Genomic DNA, 20,107 nt, shown 5'->3' on the forward strand with positions numbered 1-20,107 from the left:
ATCGAAAACATAAGTCAAGACCCCGACCCAAGATGCCCTTTCTATCCAAACACCGCAAACCCTCATACCTCGTCATCACAGCTCTCTCTCTCATAGGTAATCCTCCTACCTTATTTTTCCTCCTTCTCCCACTCCTTGAAAGCCTTCTGCCTCTGCCTCGAGTTCCAGTTCAAAGTCCTCGAGATGCTATCGATCCAATCCTTGCCCCTCCGCTCCACCGGCAGCACGCTCGGGAAGGGGAACCGGCTGGCGCTGACGGTGACGTAGTCGCCCGGGTTGAGCTCGACGCGCTCGCGGCCGTCGAAGCTGGCCCACGAGCTGGTGCGCGCGTCGTACGGCACGCCCGCGCGCAGGACGATGGTGTCGGGCAGGACGATTGGCCGGAAGGACAGCGTGTGCGCGCAGATGGCCGTGAGGAGGATGACGGGGTTGTCCGGGTGGCACAGCGACCCTCCGGCCGCCAGGTTGTACGCCGTGCTGCCCGTTGGCGTTGCGATGCAGATGCCGTCCGCCTGGACGCTGGTGTAGTGCTCGTCGTCGCCGAAGATTTCGATCGAGGACATGGCTGTTTGGCAGTTGCTCGATGCATTAGCGGACAGGGGATCACCATTGTGAGGGGGCAGGGGTGCGCGCGTATCTTAACATACTCGGGTTTGGCCCACGGTCGAGAACGACTTCGTTCAGGATATTGTATGTCCCATCAGGATGGTGCGTATGGCAGTCCTCACTCTCCTCGCCAATCAGTTCTTCCACCAGATCCCGCGGTGTATTGCCGCCACACTTTTCGCGCTTCTGGGAGCGCATGACGGTGCCCTCGAATCGAAGCCGCAGGCTGACCGTGATACCTTCGTTGAAGGCCTTCGTCAGAGTCTGCCGGTAGGAACCGTAATCAAACTTCGTCAGGAATCCGAGCGAGCCTAAGGAGAAAGCCAGAACAGGCGGGACGACGTGTTGGAACAGCCAGCTTGCGTATAGGACGGTGCCATCTCCGCCGAGCTACCATGATTCTCTATTAGCAAGGACACCAGGGAGCGGCCCAAAGTTTGCAAAAGGTAGAAGCTCACAGCAAGAACGATATCCCACGTCTGGGGCCTCTGCTGGCAAATTTCTACCGTCCAAAACCTCAAGCGGTTCTTGTAGCTCTCATTCCCCTCGATCATGCCCTTGTAATCAAAGATCTTGTTGTTTTCCAAGGTGTTCTCCACGTATCTGCAACCCCGGAATCAGTCAGCAAACGTCCACGCAACCCCACCGCCCAGCGGCCAGACCCCCCTCTCGCCTGCAGACCAAAATAACTCACATCCTATAGTTCGCATCCTGTGCGAGCAGCCACTCGGTCACCTCCCTCGTCTTCCCAATCAGCGTCTCGTCGTGCGCCTTGGCCAAGATGAACACGTTCCGCACGTTCATCTTGATGCGAATATGCGCCAACTTCTTCGCCAGCTCCCTGATGCCGAACGCCATGTCCGAGATCTGCTTCTTGGTCAGCAGCCTGCTCTGCACCGCCGCCTCGACCGCTCCCGCCCCTCCCCCTTCTGCTCGTTGCTGCTGCTGCTGCTGGTCTCCTCCCCGAACGCCCCCATTATGGTAAAGGCCGAGACTCGCGTCCGGATTCTTGTCCGCGACCCTCTCGGACTGTATCCCTTCGTACGACGGCGACGCCTGGACGCCGGTGGAGGCGGCGATGGCGTAGTCGCCGTCCGGGGTGGCGTGGGTGGCCTCGAGCGCGGCGGCGTCGCGGTGCGGCTCGAAGAGGGCGTGGACGAAGCAGTTGGTCGGCTTGCGCATGTGCCTGGGCCGCTGGGGCCCGGTGCCTGTGCCGGGCGCGAGCGACGACTTGCGCCGGTGCACGGCTTCGTTGTCGAAGACGACCTGTACGGCGTGCTTGTGAGTTGGGGGGTTGTTTCGAGGGTTGGTGCTTCCGGAAGAATCTCTCTTCCTTTGAGCGGAAAAGGTAAACAGCCCAAGCTGTAACAAAAGGCGAAGAAGGCGGGGCTGAGACGCGACTAGCTTACCTCGAAGGCATTTTGGACTTCGACCTCGCTGGGACGACGGTCGCGATACTTTTCACCCAGCGCCAGGCGCGGGAATGTCAGCGGTTTGCGCGAAACGCGTGGCAGTGAAGCAGAGGCGGCAGGATAAGCAGCGGGTGCGGGTGGTCGAGGGGGAGGCGGGGCAGGCATGCGGAAAAGCTACCTCGTCGTGGCGATTGGCCGCGTTGGAATGCTCCATGTTGGCTGCAGAGGATTGTCCAGGCGTAAACGACACTTCGTACTTGTGCCGCGACTTCTGCACAATCTCCATCTACCACTTTCGGCGGAGGGGACGGGCGTCGAGGAAAAGAAGCGTGCCGGTCCTTGGATGACGTAACCTGACTCGACCGATAATACACTAATCAGCGGCAATGAATCGCTGACGCAGCTTCGGCCCCAAGCTTGGTCAGACGGCTGCATACTACGTGGGCACCAATGACATGTTATATGCCCAGCAAGAAACCTCCGCCGGTGCGCTCTACGGCTTCAGCGCGCCGGACGCTTTCCGGCCGATCGCCCTGCGCCGCATTCGAGGATCTCCCCACACCGTGAATCATGCGGCCCAACTCTCTACAAACGGCAACTGCGGCGGGTCCCGTGTCCCACAGCATCATGATATTTTTCTACATCCCTGTATTTACTTTTGACATCCCATCTAAGCCCTCTAAACGTGGAGGTCGGCCACGTCGGCGATCATAACCTTGCCCTCGTACTTGGCCAGCGCAAGAACAACCTCTCCACCAGCGCCTGTGGTTGAGGGCAAATTAGCAACAGATATCCCCGAAAACGATGTACTTCGCTTGGGCTTACCGGTAAACTTCTTGACCTGTTCCGGCGCTCTGCCAATGAAGGTCTTAGGGTCCAGGAGGCTGTCAATCTCGTTGAAGATCTGAAGAGTGTTAGTGCCCTCCACTCAGAGCTACGAGTAATCCACTTACAGGCTCGAAGAACTGGGTCCTCTTGACACGCTCAATGAGGTCATTCTGGCCACCTTCGCCCTTGACGACCTGGCTGGCCTGGTGACTGAGCACACGGATTTCCTCGTGGGCGTCTTGCCTGCTGTAACCCTTGGCCACCATGGCCATGATGAGGTTCTCAGTCGCCATGAAGGGGAGCTCCTGCATCACGCGGCTCTTGATGACCTCGGGGTAGACGACCATGCCAGAGGAGATGTTGTCCATGAGAAGGCAGCATGCATCGGCCGTCAGGAATGCCTCCGGGAGCGTGATGCGACGGTTGGCACTGTCGTCGAGCGTGCGCTCGAACCACTGAGCAGAGTAGGTGTGGAGCGCATTCTGGGGCAGGCTCTGCAAGTGGCGACCCAGACTGCACATACGCTCAGAGCGCATGGGGTTGCGCTTGTAAGCCATGGCAGACGATCCAATCTGATCCTTCTCGAAAGGCTCCTCGAGTTCCTTGAAGGACGCAAGGTGGCGGATGTCGCCACCTATTCTCTCGCAAGTGGCACCAAAGGAGCCAAGGGCGTTGACAATGTCGGCATCAACCTTGCGGGAGTAGGTTTGAGAGGTAATGGTAAAGGCATCGCGGAAACCGCTCTTGTACGTCACCAGCTCATCGAGCTTCTCGACCTTCTCGTGATTGCCGTTAAAGATCTGAAGGAAGGCGGCCTGGGTGCCGGTAGTTCCCTTTACACCACGGAACCTCAAGTCATCACGCGCCCTCTCGAGGTTCCTCAAGTCGATCAAAAGATCTTGGATCCACAGGCATGCGCGCTTGCCAACCGTAGTCAATTGTGCCTGAGAGAATTGCGTGAGCGCCAATCTGACCATAGCATGGGGCTGTGCTTACGGGCTGAAGATGAGTGTATGCCAGGCAGGGAAGAGATGCGTTCTGCTGGGCAAACTTGCTCAGCTTTTGGATCGCACCGCAGACCTTGTGGCACAGCATGTCCAGAGCATCGCGATAAAGGATGAGGTCGGCGTTGTCGGTGACGAAGCAGGAGGTAGCACCCCTGTAAAGCAAGCGATCAGTACTCTGTTTGTAGGAAAGAGGCAGAGGGATTCAGCAGTCCATGATGCGCCCGATAAGCAATCCTGTTGTGAGAAGATGACGCCAGAACTACTTCTCATGCGCCAGGCCTTCGCAAATGGTTGCAATCGGTACACCAGCTCCCCATATTTAGAGGCATGCTGCAGAACCCCCACCACCAGATTGTATGCCTAGGGGCAAGCGTACCAGTGGATAATGCCGGCAGCCGCGGGAGCAACAAGACCGAAGGTGTGGACGTGGGCCATGACATCATGCCTGCGGCGCTTCTCCTCCTCCGCAGCAGTGGGGAATTCCTCGTCCTGGATGACCAAGTGGGCGCGCATCTGTTCGATGGCGTCATCGGAGATGTCCAAGCCAAGCTCCTTCTCGGCCTCAGCAAGAGCGAGCCAGAGCTTGCGCCAGGTTGTAAACCGTGTGCGGGGCGAGAAGAGCTCCTTCATGGGCTCGCCTTATCGAAACGGGGTCGTCAGTATCATGGTTGGGCGCAGCGTCTGAACGGACTCTGGGATTGTGCGGGGGGAGGGGAACATACTCGCGTACCGCGAGTTGAGCCTGCGGGAGCATGAAGATCAGCTTTGAACACGATATCGGCGACAGGAGCTGCTTACGGTGTTTGGTAAATCTACAAGATGCGCTCAGTCAGTGACTCACGGGTGAAGGGAGAGTGTGCGCAGGTTGGCGCGGCGGACTCACGCTGTACTCGGCCATTGTGGATGTTCCCTGCTGCGCAGGAGGTGTGAAGGGAAGGATTGGAGGGCGAGGAGAGCAATGCAAGAGAGGGGAGGGCGCAAAGTTCTCTCGTGGGTTGGTGACTAGTAAAAGGGAAAAAGTGGTTGGTGGGGTCGCGCCGAGCTCAAAAACTCCCGCCGCAATCTTCTCCGGATCGACGTCAGCGAGTCATGCCGATCTGGGCCTGAGGCAGAAACCCCTCTGCCACCACTTGCACATGTCTGCGCTCTGGAAAATTCGGTGAATCTGAATACGAGATTCTAGACCATCTGGTAGAAGGAGGTAGGCGGATGCTGCCTCTCATCCAGAACCCCAAAAACCTCCGTGATGAATGGCCTTGGATGCTTTGGAAAAAAGCAAGCACATGTGCGCCGATACCGCTGGTCCTGCATGTGTCTAGGTCCGTTCCTAGGACGGGCCCACTGCAGCGCGCAATTGCGTGCCATGTTTTTGAAATGCTAGTGCCACTCAGAAGACGTGTGATATAATCTCTTGTTTCGTTTCGCTACTCAATCATTGGATTTCGCATTGATGTGAGGATGGTGGGATGATTCACATTAATACTTGCACGTGGCACAGCGGAAGGAATCTTAGCTGCTGCCGACTTCCGCTCAGTGTCGGCACACAACTCGATATTCAGTATGTCTGCGAGAACCCAACGTCAAATGGCTTCCTCCGGCTCCGCTTCGACCGAAAACACGGCTGCATGGATGTACATGCAGGGTGGATCTTCAAGCATCACTGCACAGTACCCAGTACGCGCATATGTTCGATGGAGATCATCTGCATGCTTTCCCAGCACACCCTCGCATGCTTCAATTGGCCGTGGATGCCGCCCCGGACGCCGTTCCAGCACCTGTCGCACAAACATGCATCTGCGAGGTCTCGAAAACCACGCACGAGCCTCCTGCTCTCCACTGACACATGGGTGCCGTTCGGCGACGTCCGACACCAGCTTAGAAAGTGCTTAACGACACGCACAATCGCGGACCGGGCCGCCTCCACGGAAGCTTGCTTACATCCATGCGACCGACTCAGAGTTTCCACGTCTTTGCCGAACTATTCCCGAACTTTGGTCTGCGAACGGCAGTCATCATGGTCCACAAACTGGTGACGTCATGGTGTTGCTCTGGAGTTCCAACTGTAGCTAAGTGAGCAGTAGTATCTGCAGGAAGTGAAGTGTCTCCCACGCCTTGTCATCTTGCGATTACTCTTACTCTTGAAGTGATTAGTTGGACTCGACGGCCTTATTCCATCCATTCACTTGGCAATGTGTTGTCTGGCTTCTGACCTCATGCTAGAAGCTGATTACTAGTAAACGCTTATACAGCTCGCCCAGTATTACAAACACCCCGCATATCCTCCACAACTCAGACCCGAGACCCAGCCGAGGTGTGACTGCAGCCTCCCTTCATCCTGACGTGATGGAAAACCGCCGGCGCGACAAGACCATATAACTCCCAGGCTTGCAGCATACCACCATGGCGCCATCTTCAGCTCCATTACTGAATCGCCATCGATTCTTCACAATTCCTCCAACCACCCCTTTACACCCATAACAAGCACACCACACCTACCATCTGCAATGCCTGACAACAACACCACCACCATGCGCGCCATCGCCGCAACCGCCCGCGGCGATCCCTCCGTAATCCGTGCCGTCACTCTCCCCACACCTCCTCCGCTATCTGCTCACGACCTCCTTATTCGCGTACACGCCGCCTCCGTCAACCCAGTCGACACCAAGATCCGCGCCGGCACCTACGACGACTACCAAGTGCCCGGCGACCCCATTGCCTACTTCGCGCGCGCCCCAGCGCTGCCACAAGTCCTGGGCTACGACGGCGCAGGCGAGGTCGAAGCGGTTGGGCCGGACGCAGACAAGGCTGGGTGGAACAAGGGCGATGCGGTCTACTACAGCGGCGCGCCGAACCGGCAGGGCGCGGACGCCGAGTTGCAGCTCGTGGACGCGCGCAGCGTGGCGAGGAAGCCGGAGCGGTTGGATTGGGTCGAGGCGGCGGCGTTGCCGTTGACGTGGATCACGGCGTGGGAGGCGTTGGTGGAGCGGATGGAGATCAAAGAAGGCGAGAAAGCGGGCGTGTTGATCGTGAACGGCGCTGGAGGTGAGCTTGATGGCGTTCCGCTACTTCCCTCAACTGCTTAGATCCGAGACGTCTGGCAACGTTGTGCTGATGAAAGGAAACTCGTCTCGCAGGTGTCGGCTCGGTAGCCTCCCAGATCGCACGCCACGTCCTCCGCCTGCCCGTCGTCGTGACGACGGCCTCGCGCGACGAGACGCGGCGCTTCAGCCTCTCGATGGGGGCGACGCATACGGTCAACCACCACGCGGACCTGCCCTCGCAGGTCGCCGCGCTCGGCCTGCCGGTCCCGATTAAGTACGTCTTCATCACGCACCGCACCGAGCAGTACCTCGCGCCGGCGGCCGCCATCTGCGCGCCCTTCGGCAAGGTCAGCAGCATCGTGCAGACGCAGGAGCTGCCCATGTACGAGACGGAGTGGATGGCCAAGAGCCTGACGTTCTCGTGGGTGCTGCTGGGCACGAAGCCGTGGTACGGCGTCGAGCTGGACAGCCACAAGCAGATCCTGGACAAGCTGCGCGAGCTGATCGACGCCGGCGTGGTCCAGACTCACCTCACGCAGCGGCTGCCGCTGACGGCCGAGGGGGTGCGCAAAGGGCACGAGCTGCTGGCCGAAGGCAAGGTGATTGGCAAGATTGGGCTCGGCGTGGAGGAAGGAGGCCTGAAGCCCGGCGAAGCGTTTGCATAGCGGACCCTTCGGCTGTCTGGAGTAAGGATCTGCCGGAACGTGGTCAGCCTTACTCGGGTTTGGACAACATGCTGGGTGACTGATGACTGTCATGTGCTTCTTGCTGGTTGCAAGACTGGGTATCCTCCAGACGAATGATGAACTGTTTTACTTGCTCTGTCTCTATCGTATTCGAATTGATGGCAGTTTGTCCCTGCGTGTTCGGTTTGTGGTTCCCACTTTTTCTTCTGCGCGATTACTCGATTGGAATGACTGCTGCGGCCACTCCCGCTACCCTGCCCTCTTTTCACCGACCTTAGAAAGAGGCGCCTTTCTTTTACATTGACATCGCACAAGACATTCTCGGGACGGACCTGTATCGAGTTACTGCGAAGTCTACTGTGTATGTAGCGTAATGAGTTAGCGTTAGCCCCCAAAGAACGGGCCTCGAAGGGCATCAAGCGTGAATCGGACGGAGATTGTTCCGGAGACCGTTAGGTTCTCTCCCCAGACCTTTTGGAGCCGCTGACAGCAACTGCTGCTCTTGCGCGTCGGCATTTGTACAGTGCAAGGCTACGCACGCCATCGGCTGCTGCCCCCGGCTATTTTGCCGAGCCCACAGTCTTATTCGTCTGCCCTCGTGACTCTGACCGTCAGTAGTCCATGCACCACTTTCGGGTTGTCGTTGCAAGTGTCTTTGAGAGGTGGGAAAAGCAACCGTCTCTCTTAAACGATGCGGTCAGCAGCCACGAACCTTGACCCCTGCCGTCCGCCCAAAACACGGAGCCCGCCCTAACAGTATATTGGCTTCCGAACGCTGGTTGAAAAATTGCAAGGGGGGTTTGATATGGATCTGGGAAGTCCATGGCAATCGCCAACACGTATGACTCGTGCAGAACGGACATCAGGCCATGTATTGGCTTAGGGCGCAGCAAAATGGCAAGTCTGTAGCCCTGGCCGACCGCACACGCACGAGTCGTGGGCTACTGTAGCATCCAAACTTTGCCATTTGTTTTCCCCTTCCTGTCGCGTGGCTTAGGGTCCGGGCGCGAAAGATAGGCGTATGGCGACTATATAGAGCCCGGGTGGCCCCCGCCCAATCCGCTCGTGTTTGCGTCTGGTTCTGCTCCTCCTCCTCCCCCCCTCGAAAGCGCACGCTTTTCCGACACGCCAAGCAGTGCCCCTAGGCATGCCGCGAATCACAGATTAATCCGCATAGCACCATCCATCCAATCCCTCAGGCTCCGAGCAGCTTTCCCACTCTTTATTACATCCACTATGCTGCTTCCCCACACAAAAGCAGAAGGTGGCGCAACAACAGCGGGCATCGACAGAGACACGTCTTGAAGCGAGTCACACTGGCGTCACCATGCGAACACTTCAAGATGACGACGCACATAGCTCGCCGCTGCAGTCGTCATTGTGATGGACAGGCCCCGGGCTAAGGAGTGGTTCCGCTCCGCTTGTGCACCCCCAACATCTGCGCGCAAGCGAGCAAAAAAGCTGGTGGCCGCCGCCGACAAAACAACCTCTTGTTTATCAATGCTGCCCCTCCCTCGCCAAACAGACTGTTCTTTTTTGCACTATCCATTCATGTATCATCGCTGTCGTCTCGGAGTCGGTCCAGATCTCCTTCCCTGTTTTTGCGCGTAAAGGGGGCGGAAGGGCTTGGCGCCGCTCTTGTTCCCTCCATCGAAGCGGGGCTCCCTCGATGCGACCCGCGCCGTCAAGAAAGGTTTGCACCTTTGCATCGACAATTCAGAAAAAAGAAGACTTGTCTTTGCTGATGTCTTGCCTATCTTGGGCTTGCAAACAGCCCATGCCACTCCCCAATGCAGCCTCGGGTCCGAGCGTTAGATCAGCAGCCGAGCATCGCCAAATGCGGAACTGACGTATTCCTGCGCGCATGCATGACAACATAGCCGCACGCGTTGATTGGCGCAGCCCCTGGTCCTCTGACGTCTCCATCGGCGCTGCGACCTGCTCCGCCGCTACAAGATCACCGCCAGCCCATCGCAGCTCGGCAGACGAGTCCGACTCCGCGTCATATGAGAGCACCATCACCCTTTCGTCGTGTCGCCGGCTATATCGCCCAATCCCACTCTCCACATCATCATTCCGACATGGACGCACTCAGGAATATGTGCGTAATCTGCATATCATCGCTGTTACGCAGGCTGCGCCGCTTTTGATTAAAATACAAATGCCCCCCCTCGTCACCTCCCCAAATGCATAGCAAAGTCCTATGCTGCATGTCGGTCCCTTCCAAAACTCCTAGTACCCTCCCAGTCACTAATGCTAGGCTTTCGCCATACCTGGTGCTGCCAGTATTTGTACTCCGTTAACTCCTTTCCAGGGCAACACGACGACCTCCCATCATCAATCGGCAAATCGTAAAAGAAAAGAGAAGGGAAATATGACGGCAACGCATTAACGGACAAGATAATTGCAGTCGGTTCATCGCAGAAAGAGTCTCAGAGCTTCACTGCGACTGTTGGAGCATGTCCGCCCATGACTCGTTCAGCATTCCATCCGATGCTGTCGAGTTCGACCGAATGCTTCCCAAGTCACTCGCCTCGGTGCTGGCTCGCTCTGCCGACCTCCCAAAATCGACCGATCCCCGACCTGGAAACATGCTAGGACCTCCTTGTCCGGAGACACTCATGTTTGAGGGTGGGTACGGCCCAGGTGATTGGTAAGAAGACGCTTGCATGGCCCCAGCAGGGTCGGAGGCGGCTTGAGCGCGAACGCCAACGTGGACCTTCTCAGCTTCCTTGCCGATGAACTCGTTGATCGGCTGGTAGCCGCAATCTGCGTGTTGGAAGATCAGGTTCTTGAGCTCGTACATTGTGTTGCTCAACACGTTCACTTCGGCGCTCAAGTACTTGTTCCTGGCCGCCAGGTCTCTGCAGTCATTGTCGAGCTGGACCATCCACTCCTTCTTCTTCTGTCGGCACTTGTGCGCAGCTACACGGTTCCTCTCTAGGAACTGATCGCGCTTGGCTTTGTCTTCCGGGTCCTGGCTATCGTCCTCGACAACTACTACGGACTTTCTTCCTCGCTTCCGGGTCGAGCTGCCGACGCTACCCTTGGACGATCGCTTACGCTTGTTGCTGGCTGTGGCGACTTCCGTCGAATCCTCTACCTTGACTTGGATCTCGCTGTCTTTGCTCGAGTTGAAGGCAAGCTTCGATTCGGCCGATTTGGGGGAGAGATCGTCCGGCGGTGTGATTTGGCCATGCTGGCTACGCACGCTCGGTAAGGTTGTGAACATTTGCGGGTTGAAGAAGTTTTCCGACGACTGGCCATGCCCATCGAACAAGGGGTTGTTGTTGCCCGAAAGCACACCGGGGTGGACTGTGACCTGCTCCAAATCTTGGCTGAACGTGGCGGCGTTGGTAGGATCGAAATCCATGGAGTCCTGCTGAGGAGAGAAAGAGAATTTGCCGGTGGCGGTTTCCTCGACGCCGCCGCTCATTGAAGGGAATGACACGGCTGAGTAGCCGGCAAGACTGTCCACACGGGTCTGAGGCCGGGTCTCGAAGTCAAAGTCGCTCCCGGTCATTATGCCGATGCTGGTGGGGTTCAGGACTTTTTGGAGGGTTGCGCAGATGCGTCAAAGGCTAGCCGAAGATTGCGATCGCAATCAGAAGTTCGATTGGGGCGAGTCGCTTTGCCTGGTGGCTTCGTCGCAGGCAATGTTGAAGCTATCACAGCAGCGGTGTTGCTATGGTGTTGGAATGTGCTCAGCAACGGCTAAGAAGATGTTTGTTTTTTGGGATGCAGGATGTGCGGCGGCAAGGTCCTGGATCTTTTTGTTGGAGAGCTGGCTAATATGATGCAGTAGTGCTGGTGGCAGCAGCAGGGGTGGCGAAGGCGACGGGTCTTGCTCGGCGCTTCAAGGTAAGATCTGGCGAGAAGGCGCGGTCAACGTAACAGCTCCAGGGGTGGTGCAGCTGTTGGCTGGGGTCCTGACGATCGTGATGCGGGAATTGTGGAGGGCGGCACGCGACTTACTCGTGCCCCAGATTGTCGAAGTCGGTCGGCACGTCAGAGTGCGGTGGCGGTAGGCTGGGTTTGCGCGAGGTTGAAGGAAGGCAAGCAAGAGGTGGCGAGGAGAGGGCGGACGTAACGAAGGGCGGTTGTGGCGCGGGCGCGCGGGGACGCGACCTAGCTGGCGGGAGAGGGGCTTAGTGCTAGCTCGGCCGGAGGGGTAGCTGCGCGGCTGGGTGGCTTGCACGGCGAGGTGGGACGGCTGGAACGAAGACAGCGGATGGCGGTTGCGCGTTTGTGACCGTCGCAACGTCTCCGACAAACAACGAACAGTTGAAAGAGGAGGGGGGCTGCGAGTCGGGAGGCAGGATGGGAATTGGGAGTTTCCCATGCGCAAAACAGGAATGCGAGTCTGGCAGCCGCGACCGACCAGGATGCGGCCGCTAGACCGGCGGTAGCGCGCCACAGAGCGTGCAGCATCCCCGATCTCCCAGCGAAAACCTGATTGCCAGCCATCGACGATACCAACGCCAAAGTACTTCCGACGAGCCCGAGCGAACAGCGCGCAGTACTCGACGGCACGCAATACCGGACCGCCCTTCTCGCGCCTTCGGTCGCCGCGAAACCGGCCTGCCGTCCCCCTCCTCGCCCCGCTGCTGCACAGCGTCAAGCTGCATAGCCTTGCATCAGCCAAGACAGCGCTGGTCGATCCTCTCCCCATCCGTCCACCGACGGGCCAGAGCTTCCTGGGCTTTTGTTCTCGCCTCGTCGCCCGGCCACGCCGAACTGAGCGCCGTACCTGGGTGGCCTGAGCCTTTTCCTTTCTCTGCTGTGCTGCGCAATCCTCTCGGCCCTGCGCTCCCTTCGTTCTGGCCATGCCATTGGCCATGGAGCTGCGGAGAAGCCAATCACGTGTCTGGCTATTGCAGGCGTCCTCGGCTCAGCAGCAAAGACGGCAGCTAAGCCGATGCTCGCAGCGCTGCCGTTTCATTCGCCTGACTTATCGTCATGGCAACTCGTGTCCAAGTTTCAAGGAGCTCGCGCCTTTCAAAGCAAATTGGCAAGGCCTGCCGTATGATCACGCCGCTGACGAGCCTTGTGCTTGATCACGAAGTTGTTGATTGTTGTGCCACTCACTGAATCACAGGCAACATGAAGGACAGATTCCATTCAAGACATACCAGCTCCACGGTAGGTGCCATTGTATTTCAGCGTCTTTGTTTCCGCACGCAGCAGCCTACTGCATCACGTCTTCCATTAGTGGCCAAGTGTGCCTCCGTTTCTGATAAAGTTCACCCCGCATTCATGATTTAACTCGAATGCCCGGTTTCACTTGAGAACGGACGACAACGATTCGCCCGGCAGACGCATCCGTAGGTCAGCGCTGGAGCTTTAGCTCGCACATAGATTAATCGCGTTCCATGGCCCGCTACGCGGGGTCGAGGGCGCGCCGCTGGCCGTTGACCCGCCAGCCACGCACTCGCCACGGTAGGGGTATCTGTTCGCATCCTGCAGATCGTCAACTAGCTCCACCAACCTTTTAAATGAAGAATTTTGCATGTGGCATTGCTGGAAGTACTCTTGCGTCTCCGTCTGGTATGCACATCATACAGCTCTGTTCGCGGCACATGCTCGTAAGACACGCTGCAGCCGCCATCTGGAACATGCTGTGCGCGTTGATACCAGCAATAGGAGCCTTATACTGGCGCGCCAGCTTCGAGCGGAACAGTGGCAGGCAACGGACCCTGGAAGCGGCACACAAGAGCTCTAAGCAGACAGCCAGTACGCGCGGCTGCAGCCGGGACCGGAGGCGTCTCAGCGGCGGTTGTGATAACCCTGCAAATCCCCGCGAGGGATGCGCGCTCATCACTCGCTTTCGGGGCCAACGTACTGTGTTGGTTCCACAGGCCCAACACTTCATCCTGACTGGTCTCCTCGCATCGCCCGTCTTCTCGACAATTAGCTCCCGTGGTCGTCGCGGCGGCTAGTCCTTAGAACGCACAGTTCTGTGCGGGGCATTCCCGCCGCTCCCCGCTCTTTGTCTGTTTCGGGTAACGTGGCCTCGCTTGCGGCTTCACGCTCAGGCCGCCCAGGCCCATGAACCCTGAACTCCGGCAGACACCGACTCGCCCGCCGCCGCTCGTCGTTCAACTTACCAGAAACCACACCACGCCGCGTCCGGATCGCCCCTTCCCAGTATCGCGGGGAAGTGAGGCACCGTCGATCCGCCCATCGCGCCTACGCCCATGTCGACCACCACCACGCTCATCGCAACCACTGCCCCTGGCCTCTACGCGCCGCCCCAGTTCTCTACCACGGCGTCCTCTTGTCCTTCTTGTGGCACAGATGTGCCCAGCCTATCGGAACCCGCGGAAAATGCGGCCCAGAGGCGTATAGTGGAGCTCGAAACCCAGGTGCGCATGTTGACGGAGAAGGCCTCGACAGCAGGTAAGCCCCTGCCAGTCCCGTTGCGGACCATCGGTCCAGCTTGGCTTTTTTCCGTATCTTACACGCTTCCAGTCGACAAGTTAGCAGATTATGAGGATGAGCTGCGCCATCTGAGAGCCTTACAGGCAAAAGCCACCGCTCCCGCCGAACCTAGTGCTCTCAACGCCCTGCCTGCCACTCCTTCTGGCGATGGCAACAGGCCGCACACAGCAAACCCAGCTGGCCCCGCCGCCCGAACCTCTCGCATCACATCGCTCCTGGGCCGCCGCAAGTCATCCGCCTCCATCTCGGCCGGCGTACCCGCGCCCGGCACCGTTCCACCGCTACCTGGTGTCCCTTCGCAAGACCTGGAGCTCCGCCATGCCCTTGAAAAGGAGAGGGGTCTGAGACAGGAGGCCGAGGGAAAAGTGTCTGCGATGAGCAGCGAGATCGAAGAGCTCAGCGTCACACTTTTCCAACAAGCCAATGAGATGGTTGCGGAGGAGCGTAGGGCTCGTGCCAAGCTGGAAGAGCGGGTCGAGATGTTGGAAAAGAGAGACAAAGACAAGAGAAGGCGGCTCGAGCGGCTAGAAACCGCAGTACAACGTATCGAAAGGGTCCGCGGGCTTCTCGCGCCTTGACACCACCTATCTGCCCTGCTAGGAACACGCCTCAAGGACTCTGTCGGCTCAGTCCTACTGGCTTGGCCCGAGACATCATCCAAGGCGTACCCTCGACCCTAGAGAGACTGGTTCTCTCACACCCCCTGGTGGACCTCCCATGGCGGCTTCGTCATATACATGCAAACACGCTGCAATCCTGACGATCAGTGTCGTCCATGCTCATACAGCTGGCCTTACGATCATTACCAGGATCTAAGGCCCTTGAAACTCCACGATGCTCCTGGAGGTGCTTGTGTCATCATCGGGGTGGCAATGTGACGCACCTGGCGCGTTCGGATGTGATCCGATGTAAGGCCCTCTTCTGCTACAAGGGATATCCCATCGAGATCGTCGGAGCTGGCCTCCAGATTTGCGGGATGAGCAGGGGACGTTCCCACTTGACCTGCTGTGACATTTGTGTACGAGATCTGCACGCTGCTGATATTTTCGTGCAGATAAGACACTGCTGATCACTGGATTAAGTCATGCATATGGTTGAGCAAAGTTTGGCCGTAGCATCGCCTCAGCCGATGTGGCTTTGAGATAGGCTGATGATAAATGCGAGACGTACTACTTTCCGGGAATCACTTGCGTCAAGACGCGTCCGACAGCATCATCTTTTCGGGAATGACCTGCATCGGGCCTTCTGTTGGATGAGTAAACGAGCGACTTGGTGAAAAATGCTTGCAGCTCAGCTCGGAAAAGTTTCTAATTGCACTTGAGTCAAGACAGGGGGAAACTCCTGCCGTCGGATCTGCACGATAATCGCCACTCTGGACGATCTCCTGCAGGCTTACCGAGCGGGGGCATGACAACGTGGGTGGAAGACAGTCCGCCTGGAACTTCCCGAGAAGGTGTGGACGGGACGACGTCAGAGGGTACACAAATGACAACATGTTCTCATAGGACAAGTCATGCTTGAGCCTACCAGGGGTGATGTTTGCTGGTGGAGCAAACACCGGTGCCACACTTCTCCACCCTTTCACGTCCAGCTAGGGCAACAAATCCTCCGACGTAACTTCGACACAATAAATGCACTCATCCATTCTGAACGCAACCACGTCTATTTGCTGCCATGTTATTTCTTGCAACTTCCTAGCGCATCACTGCGGCGAGCCGGCTATTTTCTGCTACTTCATCTTCGTTGTCTGCGGTTTTCTTTAACATCACTGGATAGGCATCAGAAACTTTGGATTTGAGGCCCGACTCTCTTCCGCTTTCTGGTATGATACCACGGCTTATTTAAGTGGTGTTGGCCTAGAGAAGTTGGCAATAGCTCTCACCGAAGCTACAGTCAGCTATTCAGCTTTACATGCTCATCTTTGCCCCGCTCTCGCCCCTACTCGTGGTCCTACTTAACTCCCTGCCCAAACCCGCTAGAAAGTCCAACCATTGCTTTCGCAGCTTAATCGGATATGCCTGAATCAATACGCAAGCTTTCAATTTGCCGCCAATGAGCAGCAATTCTTCAGCATAGCATTGTGGGATTACTCTAGTTGTGTATAAGCATACGACCTAAGCGCAAACTCCACAACTTAGCGCTATTAGGGGATATGCTCCTTTTGCGTTCTGGTTATAGAATGTGGCTGTTGCCTTTCTACTAATCAAGTAGCAGACGCTTTTCTAGAAGCCATCACGTGGCTTTCCTCTAACCATATCGAGTATGTTGGGAGATTGCGATAAACTGCGGGGTAAGTTTCAAAGCGATGTGCGTTCGCGCAGATTGACCAAATAACTTCACGATCCCTCCCGTCTATCTCAGGCCTTGGTTTGTGGGGCACGCGTCTCCTGACATCAAACTTTGCACCGCCGGGGATTCGTCAGGAACGGAGCTCGATCCAAGCGCGAAGGGGATATGAAAGCTCAGAAAGCCCCTTCAATCCCGCGGCAAGCGGCCGCTCGAGGGGTTATATTGCGCACGAGCGTCCATGATCTACGAAGCTTGGATGAGGAGCTTTGGCGAGCCACAGGCAATTTGCAATCGGTCGAACAAACCCCCCCGTCTACTGCTTGCCGGCTTCGATCCTACCCAAGGACCATCCCGCCCAGCCACTGGACCGGCGGCGGTGCAAAGGAACAGCGCCGTTCGCAATTACCCTCCAAACCGCCGGCGCGAGCCGATCGACGCGGCGAAAAGATGCGGAGAAGCGCACATCTCTAGGGGCCCACCGAGGCGGCGGCTAATGACGGTCCTGCTCTGACGGAGACCCTGAGAGGGCCCTGGAGGCGATCTCGGAGATGTGGCAGCAGCCTCTTTTCGCAACCACGATCAAATTCGCGCACAGAACAGAGCGCCATCATCAGACGACAGGGGGAAGCTGACGAAGATGGTCAGCCTTCGACCTCGGGGACCGCGGGCGCTCTGGCCTGCACGCTGGCTGTGCCTCGGGCCCGCGGCGGGAAACCGAGCGCTGCATTAATCCCCTTTGCTGCGGCTCTTCTTTCCAATATTCGCCCGCGGCCTGCTTTCAGCTAGGAGACGCGCCGCAGGATCCATTGGATGCGTGTGGCGAGAGGGGGGAGTGGCACGCGCGGGGAGTGGCTGGGACGCAGGCGACGCTGTGGGTAGAGTCGGGAATGCCGTCGGCCTGGGACGTCGACGCGGCTCGAGTTCTGCACGTCAGCTGGCGGCTCGCAGAAAGTCGGCGGCGGGAGCCGTGCAAGAGGATGCTCTGGTGTAGCACGCGGCCAGGGGTGGGACGCGAAGATTTGGAGGTTGGTCGTCATTAATTGCGGTCATCTGACGCATCCTGCAGAGCATCCGCAGGCGACGCGGCGGTGGTTGAGAACAGGTCGGCCAGGCATCCCCGCAGGCGGCCCTTCCCTTGGGGCGGCGCTGCTGCACCTGCAGGACAGGCCGCGGAGCCGAGAGCGGGGACTAGCGTCGATGCCAAATTTCCCCAGGCCTGGCCACGCGTCTCTGCGTAGCTAAGATCTGCTTTCTGGAACCGTCAGGCGCAAGCCGGCCCTTTGCACGCCGCCAAAATGCCTCTGGTTGGCCGTTTCCCTTACGTACCCAGCTCTCCGATCCCTAGTGGCTTGATGCCCGGCCCCTCACTGCGCCATCGTGCCCGCCGCGCCTCATGCGGTCAGCTGCAGGGGTCGAGACGCCTGAGGGCCATGACGGCCAATTCATGAAAAATACAAATCCGCGCTGCTCCCGCTGACCACAGTGGGCCTTCACCGCCGTGTGCACCTTCTCCTCCGACCCAACACCACCGCTTCAGCTGCGGCTACATATCCGGTCCGGCCAACACTACCTGCGCCACAGTGGCAACCCTCTGCTTCCGGCGCTTATATCACCTCACTACGCACCCGTGGTCGGGTGTATAAAGCTATCCGCCCTTGCTTTTTCGGGCCCGCCGGTTGCACCACTAGCGTCTCATCAACGTAGCACCGCATTCCCCCGGAATCACCTCATCACACAAACAAAAATTCCTCGCCTGCCTGTCGACAACACCCACATCACTCCTCACCCAAAATGGCAGCTCTCGGACGAAGACTATCCAAGGTACGTCGTCTTGCCCAACCATTGGCCGCGGCTCAACTGACACTGTGCTCCAGCGCCTGAGCATGTTCTCCACCAAGCGCAGATCCACGGCCGAGTCGGTGGTGTCGTACTCGAGCCTGTCGACCTCGCTGTCCGAGGTGCCGGCTGAGAACAACGAGTGCTTCGACAAGGACCTCTGGCTCACGGCGCAGATGGACAAGAAAGACCCGCGGCTGGACCTCCCCCGCGGCGGGCTGCCGAAGCCGGACCAGGAGTGGTACGACGGGCTGGACGAGGACACGTCGACGTGGGCGCCCGACGTCTTCTACCGCGGGCTCGACATCTCGATCCGCGAGTACCTGGAGGCCGAGGCGGACCTGGTGGAGCTCCTGCACGACGTGGACGGCGACGGGGTGCCGTGGTGCACCAAGGAGTGGACGTACACGGTGAGCGTGCGCACGCGCTACATCCACGACCGGCTGCGGGCGAGCTACGACTGGCTGAGCGACGAGGAGTGCCTGCAACGGCGCGGCGTGCCGTCGTGGTTCGTCGAGGACGGGCTGAGCGGGTGGATGGAGAGCCGGGCCCGCCAGATGCGCGAGAACCCCGACTTCTGCAAGTACATCAGGACCGAGCCGCGGGCGTGGGTCGCCCGCACCCAGGACAAGCGCATCGACTCCTTCCACGCCGACCTGGACGAGAAGCAGCAAGCACAGCAAGGCCTTCAGCGGTACCAGGACGTGCCCGACACGCAGCTGAGCGAGAAGCACGACGAGTACTAGTTCCCTTGGCACGTTTCGGCCAATCTATTTTGCTCACAATGCTCGAATCGAGATCCTTCCAGCTCGTGGGCAGAGGTCGAGGCATCCAGGCCCTTTTACCCGGCCTCGGGCCGCCTGGACCGCCATGGGCCTCCAAAAGCGCACATGTGCACTGTCGATGTCTCTGTTTGCAACAAGTGCAGAGCCTCTTCCATTTCTTTCCTATTCTGTACGCATTGCATACTGCAGCATATACCCTTTCAGACCACCGTTCTTCGACTGCGAGGAAGTCATCGGTTGTCATCATCATCAGCATCATCATCATACATGCATTTACAGGGGACGGCCCATGGTGGCGGCATCCAGCGGAAAAATTCAGTGTTGTCCACGTTGGTTGGTCGGTTGGTTGGGGGCGCGATTCGCGCAGCGTCGGGTGGCGCCATTTTTGCCCTCTCCATGCCCGCCCATTCCTTTCCCTTTTTTTGCTCGATTGCATTCCGTCGCGACGAGGGAGAGCAAAACACTAGCCGGTCGTCTTTTTTTGCATGTGGGCTTCGGGAGTGGCTTGGGTCATCGGCCAGCCAACCAAAAAGTAATTTCTGCATTTGTTCCCGGGATGGGTTCTTCAGTCTAGGATCGGGGCTTGGTTGGCTCTACTATATTTTCTTCTTCTTGTACAGCCAGTATTATTATACCCCCCTACGAATACGATTCATGCAACCATCCAATCATACGCTTCCTTCACTCTACTATACTTCCAGCACCTAATCTCCGCAGCCGCATTGGTAGGGCGAGGGCCATAGTGAAACAGCGCCAAGTTACAGAGTCCGCGCGGCAAAGAAATGACGACGGAAGCCCTCTATGGACGTCGTTGCAGCTTGACTGGAAATCTCAAGCAAGCCACTGCGCCAAGGCGTGCCGAGGTAAGTGGTTTGTCGTCGCAAGCCGCCCGTGTTTTGAAAATCGCCCGCGCCGATCTCCGCCGTGCTACGCCGCATTATACATAGCAGCAACAGTTAGGCTGCACCGCCTCCCAGGCCCACAACCCACACTTTTTACTTTTTGGTTCCGCCGTTCTTCGCAAAAATATCCCGTATCTTTTTTCCGCTTCGTGTCAGCACGACGTTCGCCTTTTCTTCACATGTCCGCATCTCGTATAAAGATAGACCGCGAGATGCCGTCGACGCGTATGCTCGCGAATCCTTCACTTGCCGCTTTGGGACCATTCTGCCGCTG

General features: G+C 58.0%; 5 protein-coding genes across 5 annotated transcripts; 2 read left to right on the top strand and 3 right to left on the bottom strand.

Annotated features, from left to right (window-relative positions):
- Positions 1-110: 110 nt before the first annotated feature.
- On the bottom strand, positions 111-2,232 carry SLS55_001809 (uncharacterized protein; the record flags this gene model as incomplete). The annotated part of the gene is made up of 5 exons (XM_066773297.1): positions 111-565; positions 663-996; positions 1,065-1,209; positions 1,301-1,872; positions 2,197-2,232. 5 exons carry the CDS (start codon positions 2,230-2,232, stop codon positions 111-113), a joined length of 1,542 nt encoding a protein of 513 aa, XP_066635864.1.
- Positions 2,233-2,697: 465 nt separating this feature from the next.
- ADE13 (adenylosuccinase ade13) lies at positions 2,698-4,751 on the bottom strand (the record flags this gene model as incomplete). The annotated part of the gene is made up of 7 exons (XM_066773298.1): positions 2,698-2,780; positions 2,844-2,922; positions 2,972-3,790; positions 3,843-4,005; positions 4,230-4,491; positions 4,670-4,677; positions 4,744-4,751. 7 exons carry the CDS (start codon positions 4,749-4,751, stop codon positions 2,698-2,700), a joined length of 1,422 nt encoding a protein of 473 aa, XP_066635865.1.
- Positions 4,752-6,381: 1,630 nt separating this feature from the next.
- Positions 6,382-7,559, top strand: SLS55_001811 (uncharacterized protein; the record flags this gene model as incomplete). The annotated part of the gene is made up of 2 exons (XM_066773299.1): positions 6,382-6,895; positions 6,988-7,559. The coding sequence occupies 2 exons, from the start codon at positions 6,382-6,384 to the stop codon at positions 7,557-7,559; spliced, it is 1,086 nt and encodes a 361-aa protein (XP_066635866.1).
- Positions 7,560-10,020: 2,461 nt separating this feature from the next.
- SLS55_001812 (uncharacterized protein) lies at positions 10,021-11,103 on the bottom strand (the record flags this gene model as incomplete). Its single annotated transcript, XM_066773300.1, has 1 exon — positions 10,021-11,103. One exon carries the CDS (start codon positions 11,101-11,103, stop codon positions 10,021-10,023), a length of 1,083 nt encoding a protein of 360 aa, XP_066635867.1.
- Positions 11,104-18,101: 6,998 nt separating this feature from the next.
- On the top strand, positions 18,102-18,892 carry SLS55_001813 (uncharacterized protein; the record flags this gene model as incomplete). The annotated part of the gene is made up of 2 exons (XM_066773301.1): positions 18,102-18,131; positions 18,185-18,892. 2 exons carry the CDS (start codon positions 18,102-18,104, stop codon positions 18,890-18,892), a joined length of 738 nt encoding a protein of 245 aa, XP_066635868.1.
- Between the last annotated feature and the right edge of the window lie 1,215 nt (positions 18,893-20,107).

The sequence above is a fragment of the Diplodia seriata genome (assembly GCF_021436955.1).
Source record: "Diplodia seriata strain FDS-637 chromosome Unknown scaffold_2, whole genome shotgun sequence".
Classification (NCBI taxonomy): Eukaryota; Fungi; Ascomycota; class Dothideomycetes; order Botryosphaeriales; family Botryosphaeriaceae; genus Diplodia; species Diplodia seriata.